This window comes from Pezoporus occidentalis, unplaced genomic scaffold (genome assembly GCF_034315485.1).
Source record: "Pezoporus occidentalis ecotype Australia unplaced genomic scaffold, CSIRO_AGI_Poc_V1 ctg65, whole genome shotgun sequence".
Taxonomy (NCBI): domain Eukaryota; kingdom Metazoa; phylum Chordata; class Aves; order Psittaciformes; family Psittacidae; genus Pezoporus; species Pezoporus occidentalis.
Genome location: NW_026915998.1, coordinates 930979 through 958860, shown reverse-complemented (window position 1 = coordinate 958860; position 27882 = coordinate 930979). Strand labels below are relative to the sequence as shown.

General features: G+C 54.4%; 3 protein-coding genes across 13 annotated transcripts in view; all 3 read right to left on the bottom strand.

Annotated features, from left to right (window-relative positions):
- Nucleotides 1-675: 675 nt before the first annotated feature.
- On the bottom strand, nt 676-9487 carry CNGA2 (cyclic nucleotide gated channel subunit alpha 2). 3 transcript variants are annotated; one of them, XM_062640517.1, is made up of 6 exons: nt 7722-9487; nt 7433-7540; nt 6131-6301; nt 3784-3891; nt 3240-3346; nt 676-2567 (listed from the first exon to the last, which is right to left on the bottom strand). In XM_062640517.1, the coding sequence occupies exons 1-6, from the start codon at nt 7817-7819 to the stop codon at nt 1147-1149; spliced, it is 2013 nt and encodes a 670-aa protein (XP_062496501.1). In that variant the 5' UTR covers nt 7820-9487; the 3' UTR covers nt 676-1146. The 3 variants fall into 3 exon arrangements, with proteins under 3 accessions (XP_062496501.1, XP_062496502.1, XP_062496503.1); XM_062640518.1 differs by lacking the exons at nt 7433-7540; nt 7722-9487 and adding an exon at nt 6388-6472; XM_062640519.1 differs by lacking the exons at nt 7433-7540; nt 7722-9487 and adding an exon at nt 5456-5553 and having other exon boundaries at nt 6131-6238.
- An 848-nt stretch (nt 9488-10335) lies between these two features.
- Nucleotides 10336-21020, bottom strand: FATE1 (fetal and adult testis expressed 1; the record flags this gene model as incomplete). Its single annotated transcript, XM_062640538.1, has 7 exons — nt 10336-12396; nt 12846-12924; nt 15419-15580; nt 16509-16597; nt 17265-17419; nt 17961-18188; nt 20876-21020. Coding segments are annotated over 7 exons (990 nt in total), but the record flags the coding sequence as incomplete, so codon positions are not given.
- Nucleotides 21021-22075: 1055 nt separating this feature from the next.
- The window catches only part of PRRG3 (proline rich and Gla domain 3), a 116612-nt gene continuing 110805 nt past the window's right edge, over nt 22076-27882 (bottom strand). For 7 of the 9 annotated variants that reach the window (XM_062640530.1, XM_062640535.1, XM_062640533.1 and 4 more), the window contains 2 exons: nt 24814-24974; nt 22076-24307 (listed from right to left, as the gene is read on the bottom strand). In XM_062640530.1, coding sequence (XP_062496514.1) covers nt 23771-24307; nt 24814-24974 — 698 coding nt within the window. In that variant the 3' untranslated portion in view covers nt 22076-23770. Of the gene's footprint in view, nt 24308-24813; nt 24975-26675; nt 27229-27882 lie in introns of those variants that run through there. The other 2 variants (XR_009968882.1, XR_009968883.1) reach the window with 2 other exon arrangements.

Sequence of the window (27882 nt, the reverse complement as noted above, 5' to 3'; positions counted from 1 at the left end):
CGGCAAAAGGGAACTGAGAATCATAGAAACAACCAGGTTGGAAAAGACCTTTAAGATCATTAGTCCAACCGTTACCCCAGGACTGCCAAGACCCCCACTGCCCCATGGCACTGCGGGCCTCATCTGTATGGTTTGTGAACACTTCCAGGGACGGCGACTCCAGCACTGCCCTGGCCAGCCTGTTCCAATGCCTGAGCACTCTCCCTGCAGGGAGCTCCGGCTCCATCGGGAATCACTCCAGGTTCCCCTGCCGGGCTCTTGGCATCGCAGCGGGACGCGAACCCAGGTCGCCAGCGAGGGTCCGGCTGCTGCGGCCGCCGCCATCCCCTGCGGCTCCGGGCTCGGCGGCTGCAGGCGCGGCGGTTCGGCGGCTCACAGCACCCCCTGCTGGCGGCCGCGCCGCACTAGCAAGGCGACAGCGGCTGAGCGGGGCGGCAGCGCGGCTCGGCTCCCCAGGGGATGCTGGAGGGGGGAATGCGCCGTCCGGAGCCGGCAAAGAACGAGCCGCAAGATCGGGGTCCATAAATCACAGGAAAAGGGACAGCTGCGAGCCAGGGCTCTTGGTGCTGTGAGAAAAGGCAGAGCAGAAACCACCTCGTCTGCAACCAAAATCATCTCAGTAATTAAAAAAACAAACAAACAACTAACCAACCAAAAAAAAAACCAAACCAGAAACCCTACAATTTAATTTAGAGATGACAAAAAACCTTTTATCTTACCCCAAATTCTAATTTCAGGGTGATTTGACCTTCACCACAACATACATGGGAGGTAAACTTTTCCAGGTACCCCTCCATGCAGCCTTCATGTCCCACCTTCTACTAAGGCAAATAGGAGGAAGAAGATGTGATGGGCGTAGACCTCCTGCAGAAGCTGGAAAGAAATGTTAACAGTGGCATTAGCCATTCTCCTCCTTTTAGTGATCCAAGTCCCAGGTCTCAGATGAAAAGCGACAGGCCAGAGGAGGAGCTAGGACAATCACCTCATTTGGGGCCATCTCAGGAGCTGCCATCAAGGCAGTGGCAGCAGCAATGCTAAGGACCTGAGGGAAGTCCCTGGCAAGGCAGCCTTAGGATCTGCATTGTGAAATAGCAAACGCTGTCTCAGCAGAAGGCCAGACATCACCCAGCTGACCTCTGCACCTCCTCACGGTGTCCCACCAAGTAAAGCTTTCACCTCATCCTCAAGCAGACTGTCTGAGCTATCAGAGAAGTCCTCCAGATCCTGCTGCCTCATCTTGGACTCCAGAACAGTGATGCGCTGCTTGAGTTTCTTCTGGGCATCATTGTACTCTGTCAGGACCCGGCCAAAGCGTGTGTGCAGTGTGTCCAAGTTCAAGGCCAGACTGTCCAGCCTCTCCTCCATGCTCTTCCCTTCCGTGCTTTCTTCTGTAGCCGTCTCATCCAGCAGCCCTTCCTTGATTAGTATCTCCCGGCCACGCTCCTCCAAGATCCTTTTGGCATCAGGATACTCTGTGACTGCTTCCATAAGATCTTCCTTTGACAAGCAGAAGAGATCAGAGTACCCCAAGCTACGGATGTTGGCTGTGCGCCTGTTGCCCATTTTGCTGCCTTTAATGTTGAGGATGCTGATCTCACCAAAGCAGCTTCCTGCAGTGAGCAAAGCATACTGTGTCGTTCCATCATCTCCCACCACAGCCAGCTTCCCCTCCTTGATGATATACATCTCTTTCCCAATGTCTCCTTTCCGGCAAATGTAATCCCCTGGGCTGAACACCTGAGGGCGAAGCTTCAGCACCAGCTCCACCAGTAGATCTGCCTCACAGTTCTGGAATATCCTCACCTTCTTCAGTGTCTCCAGGTGAACGTTGATGGCAATCTCTGCCCTTAACTTATCAGGGAGATTCTTGAGGACTTCCCGTTCGTCTACTGCTTTCTTGTTGGTCCACACATAGTCAAACCACTTGATGACTTTGGTTTCCATGTCTTTGCTCACCTTGTGGAACTGCATGTAGTGTTTGATAGCATCAACTTTTGCCTGGAACTCTGCCCTAGTGGCATTCATGTTAGATATCATGGATCCCACATTCCCCACAATGGTGGCAAAGATGAGGACACCGATGAGGAAATCAAAGATCACAAAGAGGTATTCTTCATCAGTCACAGGCGGAGGGGTCTCTCCAATAGTGGTCAAAGTCAAGGTAGACCAGTAGAGACAGTAGACGTACCCCAGGGTCAGATTACTGTATTCAGGGTCTGTGATGTTGGGATAGACCCAGCTGTCCTTTCCAAGCCCTATGGCCTTGGAGATGGCATAATATATGCATGCATTCCAGTGGATGATGACCAGGATGTAAAGAACCAAGTTGCTGATGCGGAAGATGTTGGGGTGGCTGGTTCTGGTCTCGGTCCTATTGAAGAACTCAAACATGCGGGAGAAGCGGAGCAGCCTGTTGAAACGCAACTCAGGGCAGTGCAATCCCACAGTGAAGTACACCAGGTCTGTGGGCAGGATGGAGAGAACATCCAGCTTGAACTGTAAGGTATGGATGTAGTTATCCCGTAACTTCTTCGTGTCCTTAACCAGGAGCCCCTGTTCCAAGAAACCTAATGGACAAGCACATGACAGAATTATCTTGGCTAATGTTCAACTCTACTGCAGGGTTTGTAAGTGTTTTTGAGAAATATTTTATGGGATGACATGCACATGTATGCACAGGGTCATGCAAATACTACCATTTCCACCTGACCTACTCCATTTACAAGCTTTTGTTACACTCAAGCCCTTCATCTGGCAAAAGCCACCTAAAGATACCACTTAGGGATTTAGTCTGTTGCTACGAAGAAATGGGGACACAAAGGTTTCCATCCTCCAGGTCATGAATTATTGCAGTTCTAACAGAAATGTACAGCTACCTGCCACGTTCTGAGAACACTAAATTCTACCGTTTTCTCATGTAGATAATTCATTAGCTGAACTGATGCAAAATCAGAGATGCAGACCTTCAACTATGCCCGAACACTAATAGCAATGCAGGTAATCTGGTACAATTATTCAAAGGTGAAGCTGGAAGCTGGGATGATTAATCTTTCACTCTGAAACTGACTCTGTTTCTCAGATTTTTCTCATTAGATTCTTTCTGTGGAGACTGCTTCCTATTAGTGACTGCCAAGGGAGACAAAACCCTCCCTCTAATGGAGCTGTAGATTAGGTCTCTCCCTGGCAGATCATCTCCGCTTTTAGGAGCACTCACAAGCAAGGGTTCTGTTTCTGCTTACCTGTGCGCAGGCGGATCACTATGTCCCCAATGTAGATAGAGTCCGAGACATAGTCTAACACCAGCCAGAGGACAACATAGGTCTCTTGCAGGTCATTGAAGCAAGCCCTGGAGGAAGGTCATAAATTAGGGTGGTGAGACCAACAAATCTCCATATCATCTCCAGTTACTACAGATGCATAGGCTGATTCTGAGGCTCCTAACCCTGCAACAGAGCTTGGCCATTTGCCCCTCTTCTCCTAGAAATTAAAACCCCCTTCTCTGAAAACCCTCTCTTCACGTAGGTGAAGCAATGTCTTGAAACCACCTCCCAGGTATACCTTACAGCTTTACCCCAAAATCATGGTCCTTTCCAACCAGGGCCAGAGGATGGATGCTCTGCCTCTGCACCATAGAAGTCACAGAGATAGCAGGGGATCCCTTTCCTTTAGGTTCATGCCTGCCCCAGCACCACCAGTGTCATTTGTCTGATACCAGCTGAGCAATGACAACGAGGTGAACAGGAGGAATAGAGGAGAGAGGGAGCCTACAATCTCCCAACTCACCTGGCTACAAGCAAGCACCAGTTATAGAGGACAGGAAATGCAATGACAGCCAGCCAGCAGTAATACCAGTCCCCTGCAGGGTCCACCACAAAGATCTGCCATTTCTTCCTGGAACCAGAGAGAAACCAGAGCTGGCAATGAATAAATAAAGGGCTAAATACAGAAAATATGGTTGGAAGGAACCATCTTTTAACCCTTGCACTGGACTGGTTTAGAACATAGCTGCAGCTTGAGTGCCAGTCTGTAAGATAAAACCAATCCCAGCAGTGCTGAGCAAAAATGTCCAGCACTGTTTAAGCTTTTTTATCCCTAAAACTGGGCTCACTAATGTACCAGAAGAGGAAACTGTAGGACATTAAGGCAGAGCCGGCAGCCTACATACACCCAGCACCACAGTGGCAAAGCCAGAAACAGATGTGTGGAAGAGGATGATCAGAAAACTTCTCGTTACATGACATTACCTCTCCCAGATGAGGTATGGATCCATGCCAGACAGATCTTAAAAGAAGATCAATTAGAGCAGGAAGGAAAGTGTTCTGCAGATCAGTGAGAGCACCAAGAGATGCCCAAGCCCCAGAGCAGCAACCCAGGGGAGCTGGCATTGCAATGCTGCCATCACCATGCTGCTTGTAGCTGCCTGCCTGCAGCCTGCTCAGTCCTGGTCCAGCCTTTGAACTGCTCCCAAGTGTTTGATCCTGCTCATCTTGGGACTCTGAGATTAGCTGTGTGTGCTCCGGTAGCCAGATCTCACTGGAGAAGCTGGGGGGAAGAGAAACTCTGCAGCTGGGCAGATAAGCTCAGTGGCTGCAGCCTGGTAGGGCAAAACTCTTTCCCCTCCCTCCTTTCCCACTTTTGAACATGGAAAACTCCCTCCAGCGATAGGAAAAAAACAACCCACTTGCCAACAGATTCCCCACGCCCACCCCATTGCTTCTGACAGCTTCAAAAGCAAACCCTCTGCATTGAAGTCTCCTTCCCCAGCGGCACAGGCGGCAGCACTCACAGTGCCCGGAACATGGGGAGCAGCACTCAGCACAAACCCAGCAGCAGTCCTTCACACTCCCTCTGGATACAGCACAGACAAGCTGGCAGTCCAGCTTCCCCATTAGAAGTGCTTATCTTTTGCTCAGAAAGAGCCACTTTAATGGATTTTGAGATAGGGATTTCCTGGTCCCCAGCACACTGGAAGCACTGACACCCGTAGCCAGACACTTCTGTTGTGACACCCACAAGCACTAATAACCTCAATAACAATGCTGATAATGGTAATTCCAGCTTTAAATCACCAGCGCTGCCCATGCCATGTGGAAACCAGAGCTCTGGGTTAGCCCAGGAAGAGGGAATCTGCCTCTTCCTTAAGGCTTTGCAACCATGGAGTCTCCCATGGCTGTGGGACACAGCAGCTCACATTCAGAGTTACCTGTGGTTACTTGCCCTATGGTACTTACCTGTGGAGCTGTGGACCAGAAAACAGCAGAAGTTACCACCATGTCCTCAGGAGTCCAATGGCACCAGGAGCCCTTTCAGGGCATGCTTCATCTCCCTCTGATAATTAACAATCTCTCCTTAACCTCACAGGGCAGAACAATTTCCATGCCCAGTAAAGGCCCGGATACAAGGCTCAGATCTTTTTCTCCTACAGAAAACAATTGCTTCTTGGTGTTTTAATTACCACGGATAATGGCAGGGTACAGAGGAGTCCATGAGCTTTGCCCTTTAATCAGCCAGCAGAAGAAAAGCCAGGTTATAGCTTTGCACCAGGAATGAGAGCTGAGGAGATGAAAGGGCTGGATTTGAAAGAGCCTTTTCACAAAGCTGCCGTCACAGCATCTGCTCCTGGGGAGGCCAGGGCAGCAAACACACTCCCTTCATCCTGCAATGATGAGACTGGCAAACCCCATGTGTTCGTGCTTGCTGTGGTCTCCTGTATGGAGATCCCACATCCCTTGCCTTGTCCCCAGCTCCCCATATGCACAAAAGCTGAAGGTATGTCTCCTCACAGACCCAGGGCTGGCTCTAAACACCAACCCTAGTGTTGAACTGCTCTGGAAATGGGGAGCTCTGCTAGCTGTCACAAGCCATGCAATGTGTGCTTCCCACCAGGGCATGCACCAGGGAAGAGAAGGCCACATAGGCAAGGTACAGTCCAGGTCTTTTCCACAGGGACAGACTACCAGGTCCTATGTGCCAGGCTGGCCGGAGAGGGCAGGGAGGACCCTTCCTACCACTGCATCCTACCACTCCCTTTCCCATCCCCATCCATCAGCCATCACCACTGGAGCCCCCAAGCCCTCTGCATGGCTGTCTTAAGCCAAGGACGGCTGTGGCCACAGGAAAGCAACCCTACTTCTTGTTTCCCTCCTCGGTCTCCTCATCCTGTAGGTCACTGGCGATTCTGGCAGCCGCTGCCTGGAACTCGGTGCCCTGGAAGCGCTCAAGGAAGGGGTCTGGCTTTTGCTGCTCCTCGTGCAAGCTCCTGCTGGCCCAGTCCCTCAGCACCATCACCAGCCGGACTATCCTGGATGGGGGAAAGAGGAAAGAGTCAGAGCGAGGAGAAGGCTTCAGAACCAGCGGAGTGGTTACAGCTGAGACGAAAACACTCACAGGTCCCTCTAAACCCCAACGTTTCCTTTCTCCTCCCTTGCAGTGATGCTCATTTGGTCATTTCCTGAGGGCAGCAGCTCCAGAGGAGCCTTCAGCACCACGGCGAGGGGAAGCTCATGGCCCAGGAGCCTCACTTCTGAGCGGGGGGAGCCCCCGGGGGACAGGACTTGTCCAGGAGCCAGAGCCCCGCTGCGGAGAGCGGCCCGGCCCGGGGATGGGGAGCGCCAGCCTGAGAGCCCGCTCCGGGAGCTCTGCTCTGGCTGCCCCGGCGGTGGCAGCGTCGGCACCAGACAGAGCCGATGAGAGGGGAGGCTGCAGTGCAGAGCTCGGGGTGCAGAGAGTGCCTGCACTGGTCTGGTGAGGGAAAGGTGCACGATGGGCAGGGCTGCACTCGGAGCTCCCTGGTGCAGGTCCTCCTGCAGCAGGGGCTGAGCTGCGGGATGCTGTCGGCAGCTGAAATGTCAGGGGCGCTGATGGGGGAGCCAGTGCAGGAGCCTCAAGCGTCCATCTTAGTTCATGCAGAAAAGGAGGGCATTAACCCAGAGAGCTGGGAGCTAGTAATAAAGTAACAACAACAAAAGGAGGAAGAGGGCAATTTAAAAGCAAGGGGCTTCCTCTAAAATCTGATATTCCCATCCAGAACTGCTTCATAGTTCTGCAGGGGGCTGGCACAGCAGAGGGGTTGGAACTTGATGATCTCAAGGTCCTTTCCAACTCTAACTATTCTGTGATTCTGTGGTGTGGAACCAAGAATATGAGCAAGAGGGCTCACCCTGGCAGAGTCCCATGGCTCCTTCCCCAGTCCTGCTGCCATTCCCGCAGGGGCATGAGGAAAGCATGGGTGATGGGACAGAGTGAGGCTGCCTGCAACTGAAAGGAGCCCCCAGGCCCACAAATGTGATGAAACCATTCCCTCCTGAAGTTCTCTCCATGGCACCATTCACAGATGCTGGTCCCTGCAGCCACTGAATGCCATATAGCAGGAGGGGATGCTGACCCCAGGGTCAAAGCCAGGTACAGAAGGCTCAGGCTCACACGCAGGTACCTGGCCAAGGTTCTCCTGCCTTGGAAGGCAGAGGCAGGCGGCTGCTCCCCTCCATTCGAGGGAGTTCCTCTCTGCAGCTCTGAGGTGTCAGCTGGAGTTGAGCAGGTCCTGCAGCAGGGAAAGAGAGGGATCTCAGTCACACTGTGCCATCATGGCACCCACCCACAGCCAGGTGAATGGGAGGAAGCAGGCTGGGCATCCCAGCCCTGCCCGTGCCAGGTCTCAGCCACACACAGAGCTGATCCTCCCCAGCCCTGCCTCCCCCAACCCCACCAGGGACCAGCCTGACCTCGTGGTGAGCCCTGTTCCCTCCACTCGGGCTTGCCCAGGTGGGCAGGGGTGGTGGTTGGCCGGTGAGCTCTGCAGACTGTTATTCTTGGCCATCATCCTCCATGTGAAGAGACCGTGGGCACAAACCCTGCCCCAGAGACCTGCATAGAGCAGAAGACAGACACAAGGAGCAGCCGTGCAGGACACCTCATGTGGTTTGAACGCAGCATAGGAAGAGAGGGTCAAACCCCGCGGGGTGTTTTCCACCCCCAGCCCTTGCTGATGCTATGTTGTCTTGCAGAGCATTTCACCCTCCCCAAGAGATCTCACATCGCCCCATCAAAGATGCTGCTGGCTCCTCAGCCATTGCTGGGGCAACAGCATCCCCAGTGAGTCATGGCATGACAACGAGCCCATGGCTCTCAGCCCCACTGCCTGCCCAAGGATGAGAAAATAGACTCATAAGGGGTGCAAGCACAAAGCCAGGCCTGGCAGGGAGATGCTGTCATGCATGACTTTGTGTACAAGGGTGTCTGCACCTGAGCAAGTGCTCTCCTTCCCCAGGGCACAGGAACCTGCTGGTGTCCTGCCCAGAGAGCCCCATCTCTCATCACCACATATCTCTGCCCTGCATTGGACATTAAGGTTTGCTATTTAGAGTCTTGCTGAGGTTCCTGCTGGCAGGAGCTACGACCTGGCTTCAGAGAGCAGCAGAGAAGACCCCACGTTAACACGCAGAGGCTGCTGTGGAGCAGTGGAATTTCACCAGGGTTTGTCTCTAATAAATGAGAGGTGCCCACAGGGCTTGCTCGGCCCCAGCACCACGCAGAGCCCTCACTGCTCTGCTGTGCCCTACTATAGACCACACAGTGCCAAAGTACCTCACAGAAACACAGATCTGCACATACATAAATCCAAAGGCACACAGGCATTGCCCAGCCCTACCCAGACCATGTATTCCCACTCCACCTGCTCCTCCTTGGGCACACAGCACACCCGTTATACCTCTATTGCAAGGATAAGGCAGGGTCCTGGAGACCACGCACTCATGCCTGCACAGCAGAGGCTCTGCTTGGGGAAGGCAATGCCTTGTACACCTCTGCCAACACGCATAAAGGCTCCATCCCCACCACACGCACAGGCAGTCACACACCCCTAGGCACAGTGAAGCCTCTGCTGAGAGGCCACCACTGTTCACTTACGAGCCTAGTGTCCCCTGAAGCCTTCCACAAACGAGTGTTGAGCTGCAAAGCCAAGCCAGGAAAGCAGAGTTGTGCACTCCTGCTCTTCTCCCTGGCCGAGCAGAGGAGCAGCACTGCAGGATGCACATGCAGGTGATCGTCACTGCAGCACACCCATCCCCTGAGCATCCTCAACATCCTGAGCACCAAGGTGCACTTCAGAGCTGTTAATAGCAGCCAGCCTTTGTGTCTGGGGGATGAAAGGGGAGGAGGGAAATGTGCTGATCAGGGATGCTCCATTTCCCTACCCATGCGTCTCTTTCTCCCCCTGTCACTTCCTCAGTGGCAGAAGGGACCCCAGACATCTCTCAGGGCAGAGCCCAGCAGGAGATTGCAGCCATCCTGAGCAGGTCTGGGTCCAGTGGCTCCTGAGTCCCCAGCAAATCTTAGGGAAGCATCACTACTCACCCAGGGACAGGCAGAGCCAGCCCACCCCCAGGTCCTGCACACAAGGGACTGCAACAAGATTGTGTCCTGGGCTGCCTGCTTCTGCTCCCTAGGGAAGAAGTGGACTAGATGATCTCCAGAGGCCCCTTCCAGCCCTAACAATCCTGTGATTGCATTTCCCTGCTTCACAGGCTGTGCTACAGCTACTGCTCTGATGGAAGATCTGCAGAAGTAGACACGTTTTAAAATCCTCCCATCCATTTACCTCTCCTTACGCTCAGGGACCAAATGTGCTGCTCCGGAGTCCCAGCGAAGACAGCCGCAGTGTTTGAAGGTGACCACGAAATGCTTCTTTCACCAGTTTCTGCCTCTGTATTTTCTTCACAAAATCATTCTTATAGCATAGCCAGTTAGCAAAGAAGTTGCATCCTCAAGGCAGTAAGGAAGAGGTTAATTTTCACCTGTCTCTTGCCTAATCAGCCCCTGCTGTGTGCATGGAGTCCCACACCCTGTGTGAGGCTGATCTGAAAGCACCAGCACCGGGAGTCCCTTTGCTATCAAAGGTTTACCTTTTATTTTCCTTCAAAGCCTTTAATTCCACTTGTTCTGATCTCACTGAACACCCAGGCAGCAGGGAGCCTGAAGGTAGAAAGGGATGTTCTGCAGCCTTGGTGGGGTGAGCACCCAGCAGCAAGGGGCACATCACCCTGCTCCTGTCCTCAGCACTGGGGACCACAGACCAGGAGCACCGCCAGTGGCACGTGTCCCCGCTTCCACCTCTCCTTCTGCTCTCTGCCTGCTGCTGCCTTCAAAAGCAGCTCCAGGAGCTGCTCCCTCGAGCCCCATGGTGCACAAGATACATTATTTGCTATGCACATCTCTGTGTCAGTGACCCCAGGAGACACCCAGCACTGCCACGTGTGCTGCCCTGGGACAAGGCAGAGCTGGGAGGAGAAGGCAGGGAAGAGAGAAAGGAAATCCACAAAGCCATCACACCCCAACACATCCAGAACACAGAGTCTTTATTAAAATGTGCATTTTATGGGTCAGCGTTTCCGGATTTAAACCTCACATAAAAGTCGTATTGTATCCCCTCTAACCTGCCTTTGAGAACACATACAGTTTGATCATGTCTCTTCCAAATACCTTCAATCCTCACTTTGAAGGTGTCGTGTCCCCAAAAGGGTCAGCCCTTCTCATCCTAAAATACAGCTTAAAGGAAACCCAACACAAGCTTCTTCCAAACCCGAGAAGAGAAACCAGGCAAACTGTTCACCTCCTTTCCTCAGCAGCAGCCCCTTATACAGACCCACTGTGTAAGGTCCCCTGGTAACCCTCACCACATCCCTGAGCCACAAGCCATAGGAACCACACCACACTATCCTGGCGCTCATTTGCAATATATCTTAGTGCTCAGCTCTCAGCCACAGGCTCAGACCTGCAATTACATTAGGACAGCTACTTATTAGTCAGTGTCCGGATTTACAGCCATGGATGCAGGCAGAAAACACCCAAGCATTCATGTCTGTGAATAAGTTATTGGGACATCTGGGTGACCTGCAGGTGCAGCTACAATTACCAATAGGTGGAACAGAGAGGTGCCAAAGCCTGCCCCAGAGCCTGCAGGCACAGCTCCAGCAGGTGTGCTGGGTGAACCCCCGAAAGCATCTCAAAGTCACCTCAGTTCCAAGCGTTACTGAACTCCGCAGAAGGAAAGAAACGGCAAAGCTTTTGAGCTGGCCTTGGTTTTGGCTAAAGAGCATCCAGGCCAAGGATTCCCCTCACCTATGTTCGTGCACCATCACTGAAGTTACAGCTTGGCAGCAGACCTGGAGCAATCCTGCCCTCTGGCATTGGCAGCCTAACAAATATCTACTGCTGCCCAAATGGGCAATTTTCCATGGCCTGTCTGGTGCTATCACTGTTGGTACGAGGTCTCATAATCCAGAGAGTCACCACGGGGAGGTTTCCCATTTAAATCTCCCTGGGAAAGAGCCAAGCTGCAGGATAAGCCCAGACCTCAGCAATGCTCTTACAGTCACTTCGGATTTGAATGTTTGCAAACACGCCGCTGAAGTGCTTCCAGCAGGACAGGAGCCGAGAAGAGGGTTGCACAGCAGCGGGGATGGGAACTGCTGGCTCCTTCAGCTCTGTACCTCCTGGAGCAGGGGCTATGGGATGGGAGACCTGGCAGTAAACCTCCACCAAAGAGCAGTGGCACAAGGAAGAGAAAACCCACCAGCAGTTTAGATACACTCAACCACTCCGCAGGTTTTGGAGTGCAAGACAAGGAACAGACCCCAGCAGTTGGCTGAGGACTTCCACGGGGTCAGAACTGGGTTATCCAAGCTGTGACTGAATCAGGGGACTGGGCCCACCAGCATTTAGGACTGTTACAGGACCCTGTGTCCACAAACAGTGCCTTGGGTTTGCATCTCCTCTGGCAGACAGCCCAAGGACCAGAGGGTCTTCCACTGCTCCGTGCAGGACACACACCTCCTGTGTCAGCCACAAGACCTGGGCTCTTCACAGCATCCCACAGGAGCACTGACCCCATCAATCATACAAGGTGGTTGCTAGGGTACAGAGCATCTGCAGCTGCAGCCACAGCCCAGCCCTGGGACTATGCCTGTTGTGCTATAGTACCCCACCTCTCCCCAACACCCATCTCCAGCTGCTGTGGCACAAGGTCCAGCCTCATCGCTTCCCTCACCCACCTCTGATGCTAGAGCATGGGAGAGGGATGGCACCTTCATTGTCCTCAGGGTCTAAAGGACACAGATCCTCAAGGGCCTACAGTGAAAAAAGCAGGTCAAGGTCAGAGGAAACACATGGCTTCACAGGTTTACTGACTGCAAGTACATGAGCAGGGATCCTTGCTCTGCCCTCAGCCACCCTGCCAGCGCCGGGCAGGAGAGGTCAGGGCACAGGGAATCATCTCCTCATCCAGAGCCATGTGTTGATGAGGCAGGCGGAGATGAGCACGGAGTAGACCAGGATCTCCTTCTGCTGCGAGGCCTTGCACTGCTCCTCCAGCACCCGCACCCTGCTCGAGATCCTCGTCAGCTGCAAGGGAAGCAGTGGGGATGCTGTCAGACCTGCGCAGGACACTGGAGCACCCCAGAGCTGTGGGACAGCAACAGATGGAGGGGTGGGAACTGCCATCTCCTTCAGGTCCTCCTTTGCCAAAGCAGCAGCCGTCTTTGTGTGGGAGAACTAGCAGAGATCCTCAGCTCCTGAGCCAAGATCCTGCCCATCAGAAGAGTATCTGAGCCCTTTACTACCAGCAGACAGAGGGATCTGGCTGTCTCCTGCAGCCTTACAGCTCCCTCAGGGCTGGAGGTTGATGGGGCAGCACACATGTAAGTCCTCCCCTGCCTCTCCATTAGCAGCATCAGCTGGGACTAACTGGCAACACCAGAACATCAGGACTGAGCAATGGACCCCCAGAGCCTCCTCACTCACCTCCAGTGGCTTTCCCAGGAAATCTTCCCAGCCCTTCACCCCCAGCTCACCTGCTTTCTCATTGCTGCCATCTCAGTCATTTCAGCCTCCTCCAAGGCACTCTCTGGGGCTAGACCAGCCTCCTGGGAGCTGGGGAAGAAAAGCAGAGATGCAGAGAGACAAACACTGCTGGAGAGGTGCCTTCCCCCATGCATGGCACTGCTGCGGGGAGCCATGCAGGCAGCATGCCTGGGATGTGCTGTCTGGATGCAGCATCAGGAGACAGGAAACAGCACCTGCATAGCACCTCCTCATCTCTTCTGAGCCCCCATCATGCATAATTATACCCCTCCACCATGCACCCCATAGTGATCACAACACATGACACACAACAGGGAAAACACATGCTTGGATTTCCTTAGAGGTTCAACAGAGAGGAAACATATTTACCAAGCATCCATCCTCACAGTCAGAGGAATTCATTGAGGGCTGTATAAACCATCTTTAGAGCCAGTCAGGTAAATACGTATCACAGGGCCAATGCTGAAATGGAAGGATGATCTCATATACATCAGCAGGCGAGGATTCCACTGGTGGGAAGTGGCCATCAACTGGGGACAACTACGTGAGCAAGTGCATCAACCAGCAGGAAATGGTCCCATGTTTGCCAAGACAAGGATTTGTTCCTCTCTAGTACCTCCAGGTACCACAAACTCACTCTCCCCACTCCTCTGACAAAAATAAAGCATCGCTTTTTGCCCCTATAGCAAATTTTACCTGCAGCTTGAAACATAAATGAGCAACCAGAGCACACACCACTTCCTTCCATTCCTGGAAACAGAGGCCACCACTGGCATTAGCCGCTGCACTGGCAGAGGCAATGCAGACTACACATCTCCAGGGCATCCTCTGGAGACCCAGCCACTAAATTAAGTAGATCCACAGTGAGAAAAATTAGGATTGCATGTTCAGTCTGTTGTCCCTATCCTCAGGGGCTAGCCCTACATCAGCTCTTCTGCAATCAGAACTCCCCCCTGCACACCAATGGGCACAAGCACTTGCTGGTACCATACAGGTTACTGCGCATCTAACACAGCTCCTCAGGGAAGAGAGGGTATCTATTCCTGTTCACAACACGATGTTGATCTCACTGAAGACAGGCCAGGACAGCATGTGGAGATTCAGTGAATCTGTCTGAAAATACATTTGTGAGATAATACTTCCATGTAATGTAACTGCAGTGCAAAATGAAAGTCACGACAGAAAGGAAATCCAATTTCCCCCAGCACAGAGCCATTTACAAAGGACACTTACTGCAGCTTTTGACTGAAAGTCCTGGCTGATCCAGGTGAACAACCTTCAGAGTGGAGGCTAGAAATTACCTTCTAGTGACTCAGCCCCTTCAAGAGGTCACTGTCAGGTAAATGCTCTATTCTGTATCCAACACCAGGCTTTTCTTTACTAAAACCTCAGGATAAACAAGTCACCTCAGTGCTGCACAGAGACATAAAGCTGTCGTACCAAAGAGATACCGGGTGCCTCTGAAATGATGCAAAGTACCACAAAGAGGCGCGTCAAGGTGGCTAGCTTTAAAGGGAGCTGGAGACCTGGGGAGAGGCCTGGCACCCACCCCACTGCATTGCAGCAGCTCCGCAACCTACTGCTACCATGGTACTATGGCCTAAACCTCCCCTGCTGCTGATGGGAGGAAGGAGAAGGTGTTACATAGCCACTAACCAGATCTGTTGGCATGCTCTGACTTCATTCCAAAGACAGTCAGCCTGCTGTGGCTAAATCAGGGACAACACGAAGCATCCTCCAGCATCTCTGCCTGCACCTCCACACCAGCTGGGGAGGGAAGGCTGGTGTGCCACTGATGATGGATGCTCACTCTCCTCCTTTTCTTCCCCGAAGCTTTGCTCAAGGAGAATTAGAAGCAGCTTGATGCTCCTCCCGGTGCTGAGCAGCCTCAGAGCAGTGGGGACACCCTAAGGCTTCAATGACATCTTTGAACATGTTAAAACATACTGCTCTTGCAGAGGTAGAAGTGTCGTGGACTCAGTTGCTCCAGCACACCCAGAGAGATTGAGGTCACTACATACCTCCTGCAGTGAGCACACAGGCATACTGCACCCAGCCAGAGGCACCAGCTATGGGATGAGTAACGCAGTGCAGCCAGTTAGTGGAAAAGGGTAACTATGAGTGACCAAGATACAGCCAAGGGTACGGCAGCCTTCAGGAGAGGGTGTCTCGGGGCAGGACCTAAAATCGGGCCATTCTGGATTTCAATCCCCTTCACACATTTCTCTCCACCAAGGCATGCAGTAAAATTGGCACCTGCCTGGCAGTGCAGGGAGGCTGAAATCCCAGCAGTGTCCCAGGCAGCGTTTGGTCACTCGGGGCACTGGTGTTAAGGTAAGCAGAAGGCACAGGCTGGGCTGGGTTAGCAGTGCCTGGCTGCACCCAATGCTCCTGGGCCAGGCACCCGGAGCTGGCAGACAGGACAGGTGAGAAGGAGCAGCCAGGCAGGACCGTCCTGCTCCTGCGCCATGCAGTCTGAGCTTTACAGAGCCTGTAACATAGCTTAGCAAGGCAAAGGAGAGTCCTTAGAATGCAGCGAGGTGGCTCAAGAGGAGCCAGTCACCTGGGTGGCATTGGGTCTTGCAGGGAGCTCCGGAGCCGGAAGAAGAGCATCTGGCCCAGGAGGTACATGGTCTGGAAGATGTTCTGCATGGAGTAGATCCTGCCCGACCCCGTGAGGAGGGGGAACGGGGCACTGCGCATGGGCAGGGGGCATGGGTCCAGCCTGGGGTGCACACAGAATCACGCCTGCTGTTGACTGGCCTTGTCCAGCACAGGCACAGCCTGGCATTTGGCAGTGCCCTTCAGCACGTCCAAGCATCTCTGGGCAATACCATCCTCACCCTGACCCCCATATAACCAATAGGAGAAACCCTCCAGTAGCCCCCATGCTCAGAGGCAGGCCCCTGACTGCTCCGAAGCCAACTATGTCTGTGTGATAACCAGACCTTCACCAGCTGCTCTCACGGTGAGTGCAGAAAGCAGCTCTCCTGCCACCCAGAACAGCCCTGGACCATAGGGGGAAAGGTAGCTCTGCTCTGGGATTAACTGGAGGCAAGTTCTCCACTAGACAGTCTCTGGAGCCCAAGGCCATGAGCAGAGGATCACTGTCACCGTGCTGCTTCTCACAAGCTACACTCAAAGAGCTGAAAAGCAAGTGTCCTCCTAGCCCACTCTATCTGCAAGGTGCCACAAGTTCCAACAACCCTTGTGGAAGCCCATAAGCCCTAGTGCCTCATTTTCCAGTGGTCACCTGCCCATAGCCCCCAGCACTTTGCCATTCTGGTGCTGGAACAGGAGAACATGTTACAAAGCACCGAGAGGAAGATGGGCAGAGCCAGAGAGATGCGGACAAGCAAGAGCAGGCAGCTCCTGATGCAACGGCCAGACAAGGACCGACAGCTCTCCCATGTGCATCTCAGCAGAGAGCTCATCACCCTGGGGATCCACACAGATGCCTCAGCACTGCTTGGTATGAACCTGACACCAAAGCCATGTTCCTCTCACACAAGAGGAGGACTTGCTAGGCATTGCCTTGCCCTGACCTGGATACCCCCCAGCTCAGTGCACTGACACCAGGGAGCATCAAAGCAGCACTGGGGACAGGAGATGCTGATCCCACCCGCCCCAGGCAGCTCCGGGTTCATGCTCACCGCTCACGGTGCTGGCCCGGGCTCTGCACGGCCAGCAGGGCACCGTCACTTGAGGTCTTCTCCCGCCGTGACTTGCTGTTGTGGTGGCCCTGTTGGCATCAAACACATCAAGCACTCAGTGCGGGGAGCATGACACGAGCCCCAAACCTGGTGGTGGGGAGCCGTGCTCAGTGCAGAGCAAGGGTCACCAGCGAGGAGCCTGCCGATCTGATCTCTACTGGGATCAGAAATCCAGAGCTTAACGCATGCAGCAACAGCTCTTGAATCTCAGGGAGATGCAAGCACTTGAAAAAGCAGCTCCAGCAGCCAAACCAAGCCTTTGCCTGCCCATGTCAAGGACCTCTCCTTCGTTTCGCACAAGGTCAAGATCTGCTTTTAGCTCTTACACCAGAGCCCTGTACGCTGCAATGATGAAACAGCTCCTCTTGCACTTCACCCAGGAGAAACAGGGTTGAAAAGGGACTTTAAAAGTAGCAGGAGGCCGTTGTGGGGCCCTGTACTCAGCTTATCTCCTGCTCACAAAATGCAGTAGGAGATGTGGCTGAATCAGTGTCCCAGCACGCAGGTGTGTGCTGCTGATGGGACACAAAGCAATCCCACCACCCCCACACCCTTATTCCTAGGGCCCTGGAGGAAGAGGTCGCACTCTGGAAGATGGATTCTGGCTTGGACTGATACCAGACCTCTGGGAAAACCCAGCTCTGGGATTGCTGCCCCTTCCCACCATGGCAGCCCCATCCGCCCTCAGTGCGGTACCGATCGCTTGCGCTTCTGCGAGCTCGTTCTGCTGGTGATGTGCAGGTAAGGGGCATCCCCATGGCAGGGCTGTGCCGATTCCATGTGCACCATGACGGAGGGAACCTCCTTTTGCGGGGTCAGCAGCATGGGCCTCAAACTGGCATCTGGTGTATCTAGAGAGGAGAAAGGGAAGGATTAAACCAACCGGAATGCCCTCAGGACAGGGGAGAAGAGGGATCCACCCATATAGGAGTACATTAAAAAACACGTCCTGCAGATGTGAGCAGCAGGACAGCCTGGAGAGGCAGGGACTGGAAAGCCACCAGCCACAGTGCTCCAGGAAAGCGAGGGCTTGGAGCTGTTTTTCAATGAGACAGGGCCACATGTCCCTGCATCCCAAAGCAGGGAGCCTACCAAAGGCCACGAGGGCAGAGAAGTGAGGAAGAGATGTGGAAGGAGATGCTCCACATTTTGCTCCTCTTTTGAAACTAAGACACCTCCTGCCTTCTGTTGCTCACCTTTGCCCACCTCTGCCCAAGCATCTCTCCACCATCCTGTCCTTCCTTTGAGAAGAAAACTGACTGCCATGTCCACCCCTGTCCTCTCCTCTTGAAAAGCAAACCACCGGGGGCTTTATAAAGGGATCCTACTCCCTAGGATGTTGTAGTGCTCCATCAACCTTCAACCACATCAAAAAGCAACCCAGGACATCACCTGCAAGAGAAATCCTATCAGGGATGTGCATCCGAAGGGAAGGGGACACCTCCTCCGTCACTGGCTCCTCATCCACAGGGCTGAAGCTGTCTGCTACCCTCAGTCTGCTGGGAACCTGCATCCTTTGGCTGATGGCTTCTGTGAAGGGCACGTCACAGCGGATGCGGTTCGGGTCCGGTCCCCAAAACAGCCACATCTTTTCTGATGCCCTCAGCTTGCTTGAGCACCCTGGGGTTTCACACAGAGGAAGAGAGAGCTGAGCAGAAGTGGTGGCAAGAACTCTTCCAAACTGGCACCCACACACGTGCTGTAAGACAGCTAAAATACAAGGAGAAACAACTCACACTGTCAGAGCTACCCCAAAGAACAGGGTGTCCCACGAAGCCCCGCTGGTGGGAGCAAGGATGCAGAGCTGCTGCTGCAGGTGGAATTCCTGTCTGGCAGGGTAAGAAAGGGGAGCAAAGCGTGAGTTTAGTGCCTATTGCCTCCACTGATTGCAAGGAAAGGGCAATAGTTCAGCACACCTGAAAGCAGCTCAGTATAGCCTAAAAAACTAGTGGGGAAAAAACACACATCCAGAAGTAAAGTTATTTGGAGGGCTGGGAGCACATTTCCGTGTCCACACACCTTCAAGGAAAAAAAAATGAGGTTTCCTATAAACAAAACACATTTTGGTGGCAAGATTCCAGGTTATCCCAAGAAAACCTGAGCACTCGAACTCCTCCACACACACACTGGCTGCAGTGTCCCCCATTCCCCACCCATCTCCTTGAGTGACCTGCACCAAGCTGAACAAGATGGGTTTGGCCCCAAGCACAGCTTCCAGATGCTGAACCGTCCTCCCACAGAGGAAGGAGAGGAGCACACCAGCATCCCCAGGCCAGCGCCAGCTTCACTCTCTTCCAGGAGGGGACCGGCACCAAGGAGGGACACAGCCCCCACAAGCACCTTCCTGGCTCCCAGCCCTCCATAATTCCTCAACAAGCTGCAGCTGAGGAGAAAACCTCAACAAGTGAGGGCTGCTGAAGCAGCCAGACCTCAGCGCTGCCCCAGATGTGCCACTTGCATGCAGAGACCCCTGCACCCTCATTGCTGCTGCCCCCTTTGAGCTCACTGTGCCCAGAAAGGGCACCCTCTGCTGCCAGGTCAGAATCTCCATCGTAAGAGGGGCTCTCCAGACAGAGGAAAGAGTTTTCCTTTTCTCAAGGAAGAGAAATGGGAAGAGGCGTGCAAGCAGGGTCCCTGCCTTCTCTGCTCATGATCCAGGGACTACATTTAGCAGCCAGGTCTCCGATGCTGCATTTCCAGCCCACCAGGCTGCTCGCAGCAGCACCAGCTAGGACTACCCACTGTCACACTCGCTGATGCTTCTCGGGGTGCTTTGGACCCCCTTTCCTGCCTCAGGATGTCACCCAGGGGAGAGGAGCAGAGGGAAATCCCTCGGCTGTAGCAACAACGCCCAAAGGACCGCAGCAGAAACAGTACCCAAGCCATGATCCTGCTCCCTGTAACTCCAGGCACATGAGGGTGGCAGAACCAGCTCCACGGCAGCAGTAACCAGCACCTGCCTCACCCTGCTTTCTCCTCCTCTGTCATTAAAAACCTTCTCATTGAAGAGACAGAAATTAGCTAGGGCAATTTCCTGCTTCCAGCCACACAGAGCCAAGATCAGATCCTCACCTGACCAGCTCTGACCCAGGGCTGCTGCTGGAAACTGGCTGCGCAGGGGCACAGCAGCCCCTGGCTGCCCCGCAGCTCCTCCACCACCCTGCCGAGACCCCATGCTGGCACGGGTGACACCAGCTCCTGAGTGTCACAATACACACGCACCCTGCTTCTCCCCAGAACCTCAGATAAAATGGGAAGCCCCCACTCAGGAGCAGGGCAGTAAGTCCTGTATGGTACCAAGGCAGAGTCAGTCCCACAGGAGAAACCTGTATCAGAGACCCAACCCCACAGCTGTGGAGACCACAGGGTTCCTCCTTCACATTTTTGGTGCTTTAGAGGAGCGAATGCTCTGTGCTGCTCTCTCAGGCTGCTCTCTGGGAAGCCAGCAGATATTAATAACCATAAATCTGGAGAGGGCACATCGGTTCATGTTCTAATCACCTATGAAACTGCTGCAGCTCCCAAAGAGCAAAGGGAGGGGAGTGAGAAGCAGGTTCTGAGAGACTAAGCTATTAAGGAAAAAAAAAGAGATCAGCTGTCAAAACCCATAAGAACAAAATGCTTAAGTGGCTGGATTTCCTCCTTTAACTTTCTTTAGGGGTTTTCCTAGCTATTGCCAAGCAACCTCCCTTCCCTTGCCAATAGAAGACTCCTTCTCAGGCTTTGCTTTGGCACTTGTATTCGCAGCGACAGGGAATTTCCGGCTCACTAAGCCCGTGAGTAGGTTTAAGCCCTGCAAGTCAGGAAAACCTGCCCTGGGGAGGGGAAACCCCACAATCGCCCTCTCTTCGTCCCTCCGCAGCTCCGTACGAGGCAGGAGGGGATCCCAGCCTGCTCCAGCACCCCCCGCACGCTCAGAATGGGGCGCTGGGGTGCGCAGCTCCCTGCTAAAGGAGCCGACACCGTCCGCGGGTCTGCTCTTTGCCTTGTGGCTGTACCTCGTCACGACAGAGAGCAGTGACAGGCAGCGGAATGGCTTCTGTCACCCGCTCGGGTCCGGCTACGCAGAGCCGGGGTGACCCCTCAGCAGCCCCGGGCCTCGGCTTAGGGAAGCGCCATGGGGTGAAGGGTTGGGGGGATCCGAGCACGACACCCGGCTCTGAGCACCGCGGGGTGGGAGCGGGGCCGGGGTGCTCCATGGGCCCCCTGCGGGGGACACCGTCCCGTCGGGCCGGGGAGCGGCAGCAGAGCCCGTCGGTTCCTGAGCCCCGGGGCGGTTCGCACGGGCGGGGAGCGGACACACTTACTTGGACTCTTCCCTTGCCGTCCAGAGCAAGTTTGGGCCCTGTAAACAGCCGCAGCGGCACCGCCAGCCGGGGCGGAGCCGGGGCCGGTGTCACCGGGGCACCCAACGACCCGCCCTCCCGCCGCGCTTAAAGCCGCCGCCGGTAATCACCGGCCATCAGCGCGGAGCCCTGCCGGGGGCAGCACGGGGGCTGCGGGAGCGCAGAGATGCTCCTGACACGGGGAAACACCCGGGATAGAAGCGGACCCAGAGCTCGATCCCCCTCCCTTGTCCCCAGGCAGCCCAAACGCTTCCAGGGGAGGGCTCAGCGCGGCTCCTCCTGGCGCCCCAATGCAGGCACAGCACGGAGGCAGCGGCCATGCGAGCAGGGAGCTGGGGCAGAGCTAATCTCTCCTGCCGCTCAGTGGAGTCTGCAGCGATAAAATGATCCGTTTGGGATGAACGACAGTTTTAAACACTTCTGAATGGGGACAGAGTCCAAGACCTGACCGTAAAATCTGGTCTTGAAAGGGCTTAAAATAAATCCCACGCTGCCCCAGTCTTGCTATTTAAAGGGGATTATCTAAGAGGTTTAGGAGCACACAGAGGAACAGCAGGACAACTTGTGCACCTAAATCCTTGCAAAGACTTTAGGAAATCCCTCCACACTTCACCTACCGGATGGTCATAGCTCACAGGACACCCTCCAGCTCTCAACCACAGCCCAGGGAAGGCAGAGGCTCCTGTTGGAGTTGGGGGGGGGGGGGGTACCACGGATCTGATCCCCTCCTCGCTAGGGACTGTGCTGGAGGGGGGAAGAATTGGTGCCATTGCCTCCATCACCTCCAAGATGTCAGCCCCAGCACCCCACAAGATGGAAATCTAGCTGTGCCTAGTTAGACATCCCCCTGTGCTGGGGGAAGAAGGAGGGATGTTCAGAGTGATGGCATTTGTCCTCCCCAAGTAACCATTACATGATACAGAGCCCCGCTGTCCTGGGGATGGCTCCCCTGCCTGCCCATGTGTGCATAGCTTTTGCTTTACCTGTTAAACAGTGCCTGAAGCCACTTTTCTGATCCTCTCCCCCATCCCACCGTAGGCGAGCAAGTGAGCAGCAGGGGCTGGAGCTGCCAGTTGGTGTTGAACCTCCACATTCCCTGTGGAAAAACACCACCCTGTGCCACTTGGACAGTGAGGGTTTTTTAATAAATACCTTTTGGTCTTGCACAGAAATATACCAAGTTTTACAGAATACAAACTGCAGGGATAACAACCGAGCATCGAAGACAGAGGATGCAAAGTGCCCTGCTGTCTCCCCCTGGTCTTTTCAAGGCTCCAACCCCAACAATCACTGTCAGGTCTTCCCATAACCCCGGTTTGCTGAGGCTGAAAGGCAGAGGAAAGGCCTGGGAGGGGACAGACACGGTGCCAGCAGCTGCAGACCCCAAATGTGCTGCCCCAGGAGCTGGGCAAGCCTCAGCACTGGTCTGAGGGCACCGACTGTAAGAGCATTGCTGGGACCAAGCGGGGCACAGGCAGGCGATGGATGCACAATAGCCTTGCGGTGCTGGTGGAGGCTGGTGCTGGGGTGAACACCTCGTGGTGGCAGTTTCTGGGCTATTCCTGGGGGGCTGCTAGGCACAACCCCATTTTTAACGCATCAGACATGACTGGGAAAGGCCAGCCCCATTGCCTGGACCCCAAAAGCAGCTGCACAGGTAAAGGGGACAATGATCCCACAGCAAAGCATCTGGCTCTGCTCTAACACAGCTGTCTGGCCAGGGTTTGGCCCTGCTCCTGACCCACGGGTATCACCGGGCTGCGGCATGATCAGCCAGCTCCCACCCCTGCAGCTGCCTCTGTCAGCAGGCCCTCCACACCATGGCCACAGCCACCAAGACCCAAGAGAATACAGTCTCGCATTGCCCTTTACCTGCTCTGGAGAACAAAGAGCCCTAGAGAGAAGGGCCAGGCAGGACAGAGAGGTCTGGGATAGGGAAAGAGGAGGTCTGGCCTGTTCACAGGCTCCCTGTGCCTGTATCCCACCTCTGGGGCAGACACCAGACAGGCCACGCTCCAGGAAAGAGGCACATCCCCATGGGACCAGCTTTGGCTTGAGGCCAGAGATGACCCCACCAGCCAGCTCCACCACAGCCAGCTCCACCTCCAGCTGCCTGGTACCCCACTGTGGGAAAGCAGAGAAGCTGCTACTCTGAAGCCACTTATCTCCCATATAGAACCATCACAAGCCTTTCCCCATTCCCAAGAAGATCTAGGAGATGAGAACACCCCCTGACTGCTCCTCCCTCATCTCTGGACAGCAAATATTGCTACAGGCACCACAGGATGGACTGGGCTCCCCAATCCCACCTGGCATCAAATCCACACAAGGGAGGCACTTTCTCTCCAGGGAGAGTGTGGAGGCTGCTTGTGGGGATGGACAGAAACTCACTTCTGCATCCCCAGCTCCTCATCTGAGCCCCAAGCAGCAAAACAGGGCCCAGCAAGGCCAGGGGGTAAGGCTGAGCAGTGTCCCAGGGAGGCTGTTTCAATCATGTCTCAATGAAAAATGTTATGTCTATTTGAGGGAGGGGAGTGAGGAAATCAAATGCACCATGGGGAGACCCCTGCGTTGAGCCAGGAACAAGCTGCTGCACTGCTCTGGCTGCTACAGCACTTACGTGAGTGGGGAGTGAAGCACAAGAGATGGCTGGTTCCAGAGCCACCCCCGCAGCCCAGCCTCACCACTTGTGGACAACTACTTAGGGTTAGGAGGGTAAGGCTATTGGGATTTCACCAGCTTGTACAGGTGAGATGGAATGCCAAGTGGCACCTGAATGGGGGCCCCAGGCCCGGCCAAGGGAAGGTGAGTGGGTGAATGTGAGTACGTGAAGAGGCAGGGGAGAGGCAGACCCCGCTATTTGCCTGCAGCAGAGGCACTGGCCACGATCTCTTCATACTTGGGTGGTGGGTCGTTGTAGGAGACGCTGGTCTCTTCCCCACTGCTGCTCTCTGGGTTGCCTGTCACCTCCTCATAGGAAGGTGGAGGGGTGGCACTGGACAGTCTGGAGAGGACAGAGACCGAATGCTCTGGTGGGCAGAGGGTGCTGTCTTGCTGAGGGGTGCCCCCAGCTCTGCCATCTCCAGCTGCCCTGTTGCTGGCCTCTCGCTGATACTGGGTTTCCCCTTGGCTCTGCGACCGCTCCCGGTACACCATGACCCTGGGGAGGCTGCGTCCCGTCCGGCTGGCCAGGTAACGGCTCTGGGCATAGGAAGGGCGGTGGCGGGTGGCCTTTTGAAGCTGGCATCTCCAGATGATGAAGAGGGCGATGACGATCAGAAGAGCCACCCCCAAGAGGGGCACCACCACATACATAGCTTCTGAGCGCTCCGTATTGTGCCCTGGGTCCTTGACAGAGTAGACATAGTTGGTGTAGCCCTTCCAAAACTCCATCTGTGGCAGGAACAGAGAAGTAACCATCATGTGCTGCAGGTGGGAAAAGCACCCCTTGACTACTACCAGCAATAATCACTGCCTTCCCTAGGCTAACAGAAGAGGCAGGTTTTTGGCCGTCCCCCACCACTCTACCCGCATCTGCGGGGCTGTGGGAACCAACACAAAAGCTCGTGGGCACATCCCTCAACAGCATCCAACAGCTCCCCAAGCAGGGAGAAATTTGGCTAAATCCAACCCTGGAGAACCGGGGACAACAGCATAAATTTCCTACACATGTCATGGGAGTGCCAGGTCAACCACAGCTTTGGGCATGGTGTCCTCGAATACCAAGGTGAGGGCACTGTCTGGAAAGGGAAAGTCATGCTGGAAACGCTGCTTGGGGATGGAAGAGGACAAAGGGAACAAGAGAGGCTGTTTCCCTTTGCGCTTTCTTCCTTTGCTTCCAGCTTGCTAAGGTGCAAACCCTCACACATCCACTGGGGAGCAGGGCAGGACAAACGCACCGTCTTCTCCTTGTTCTCAAACACTTCCTTGACCTCCTCATAGCTGCAGACCTCCTCAATGCACTCCCGCTCGATGGTGCCCTGCCGGATCTCCTCCAGGAAGCCGTTGGCTCGGGGAAAGCGCTTCAGGACCGAGTGGGCATTCCTGGCCCCCAAGAACACTGCAACACACAAGGCAAAGAGATGCTGAGCAGGACAGCCCCACACCTGACCTCTGCCCAGGCAGGCTTTCCTGCCTGGCTTCCCACAGGATGCTGGTGCTACAGGCATCCCAAACACCAACAGCCCAGGGCTATAGGGTTGTAGTTAGCACAGCAGTGCCCACTGAGGGAGAAACCACCCAGAGGGGTGCAGAGCTCTGCCTGGAGATATACAGAACCAGGAACATCCTTCCAGCTGGGATGCAGTACTAGAGACATTGGAAGTGGCACCTGCAGACCACACAGGGCAGCTAGGAAAGAGACAGAAAGCTCCAAAAAGACTTGTTTTCAACCTCCTGCCCTTGATGGGATTTCACTTTGCTGCAGAGCAAAGGAGATCCTACCAGGTGAGCAGGACCCTGCATGGCTGGGATGCAGAGCCAGGCCTCTGCCAAGGCATGGGGTCAGCAACAAGACAGACTCACAACATAGCGCATTGTGCATCATTCCACAGTCATGCAACACCCCAAAGCCTCCTCTCTTGCTTCACAGCTCCCCAGAAGGGCAGCCAGCCTGCTGGAAGCTGGTGTCCCTGCTGCCAGCTGCTGTGGAGTCATGCAAGCTTAGTTAGGTGGCTTAGGGAACTCTGCTCTGGACCCAGAGAAACCACTGGGCAAACATCCCCAACACACAGGGTCATGAGTCAGATATTGAAAGGGGCCTGAGCCTCTCCTCACATGGCAGCATGTTCTCATCTCTACTGCATTTTGTGCCATGACCTCAAAACCAAACCTTCCTCTGCTCCCAAAGCCTGGGAGACTCAATGGTCTCAGAAGACCATTGTGTCTCACAAGACACATCAGGTCTTCCCAAAGAGCATGCAGTCATGAAGCCAGACATCCCACCTATGAGAAACACAGCCCTTTCAAAGCCTCTCTCTATGGAGGGAGACCTCCATGGGGCACAAGGAGCAAGCACCTACCAGGACCTGCAGCAGCACAAGAAAGGCAAACGAGTTGTTGCCCAGAAGGCACAAACTCCACACAAACCACGATCCTTCAAGGATCCAAACATCCCACGCATGCATTTCATTAGAGTGTTTCCATCAGGCAGCCCAACACATTCAGCTGTAGGCTGGCCCCATCTCTTCCCACCAAGCCACGTAACTGTGCTGCTTCCCTTGAGGAAGATGAATCAGTTCAGCTGGCTGATCCACAGAAACCCATTTACCTCCTTCACCCTCAGGCTGCCTTCCATTGGATCAACCAGATGAACAAACTCACTGCAGCACCATCAACAGATGCAGGGCAAGGGGACAGAAGGAGTTTCCCATTAGACCAGCTTGGCTGTAAGACAGACATACTCCTTCAAGAGGGAGCTTGGTGAAGAACAGATCTAACAGTGAAATGCCACCAACTTCTTTCATTAGGAGCCTTTGCCAGAGATCGGCAGGACTTCACCTTCCATGTATCCTGCTCCTAAAACAATACAGCAAGAAACACTCTCACACTGTCTCAAGGCAGGAACAAGACCATGGTGTAAGCAACTCCCACCGTGGTATACCATCCCATGCCTGAAAGCACTGTGCTCTTTTTGGCCTGTGTAGGTGCGTTTCCCCCCCCCACCATGATTTATTAATGGCTTGTTCAGTGAGTGAGCCTGCAGAGGGCTGCACCGCTGAGGTGTGAATGAGGAGCAGCATGAATGATGTGAGTCACAGACCTTCCCTCAGAAGCAGCTTTATTATGCAAACTTTCTTCTATTTTTGGTTTTACAAGGACAACTGAGAAAGCGTTTCCAGGAGGCACAGAAGGCACGTGGCAGGAGGGCAGGGATCAGCTCGCCTTGGCTTTCACAGTTGAGGGGAGGGAGCACGTTGGCAGGCCTCTTGAGCCTTTCCAGAACGAGATGAGGTTTGACATCCATCCTGTAAACATCCCATCCTCTGCTGGACAAGTCTGCCCTCACCTCCTCTGCCTCTCGCCTTGATCAGGCTGCGGTACCAACTCTCCCCTCCTCGGCACTTGAGTCTGAGCCTCTTCCCAAGCTCCTGAGCACACCCTGAGCAGCAAGCTTGGCGCAGATCTCACTGTCAGGGTTTCCATCCCTGCAGTCACTTGACCCTTTCCCTGCTCTGTCGTGCTGAACTGGCCGCTATAGTGGAAAACAGAAACAAGACACATAGGCAGGCAGGTATCACAAGCAGTGTCCCAGCTGAAAGCAAACTGCGATGGGGCTGTGTGCCTCTTCCTACAGCCAATTTCCCCTCGGGGACCTAGAAATGGCAGAAGAGCAGAAACTAAGTCACTGCTCCCTCCCCTCTTCTACACAGAAAATGCAAAGAGCTCCCACGTGCCTGGGGACCAGAGTAGAAAAACAACCGGCCTTTGGGAAACAAAAGCCTTGCCAACCCTCATCTCCAGCCTGGATCCCCAGACAGGGAGAGCCCACAGCTAAGCAGGTACAGACCCCAAACTGCAGGGCAAAGGGGACCTCCCAAAGCCTCAGCACTGACCCCTTGTGCCTCTCCCACTCTCTCCACACCAGAACCGGTGCTTGGGAAAGACCAGAGCTTTAAGCAGAGGGAGCAGGAGCAAGGGCTGGCTTCACCGCATCACTGCATCCCTGCTGCGTTTCCCGAGGTGCTGCTGGCCTCTGGTGGCAGGCAGGCTTGGCCATACCACAACCCACAGTGGGGACCCCCCCTCTGCAGAACGACACGTGGCTGCGTCTGCAGGGGAACAGCAGGGCTGCACGCTGCTGGGAAGCACATGAGGAACACGCTGACCACCACGTCCCCCCTCACCACAAGGGTGACATCTCCCACAGGTAAGTGCTTGTGAGCCAGCACCTGAGCTCTAAGGGGGAGCAAAGGCAGCAGAGGAGAAAGGCAGGAACCCAGCTGGGTGCCCTCCTCATTAACAGATTA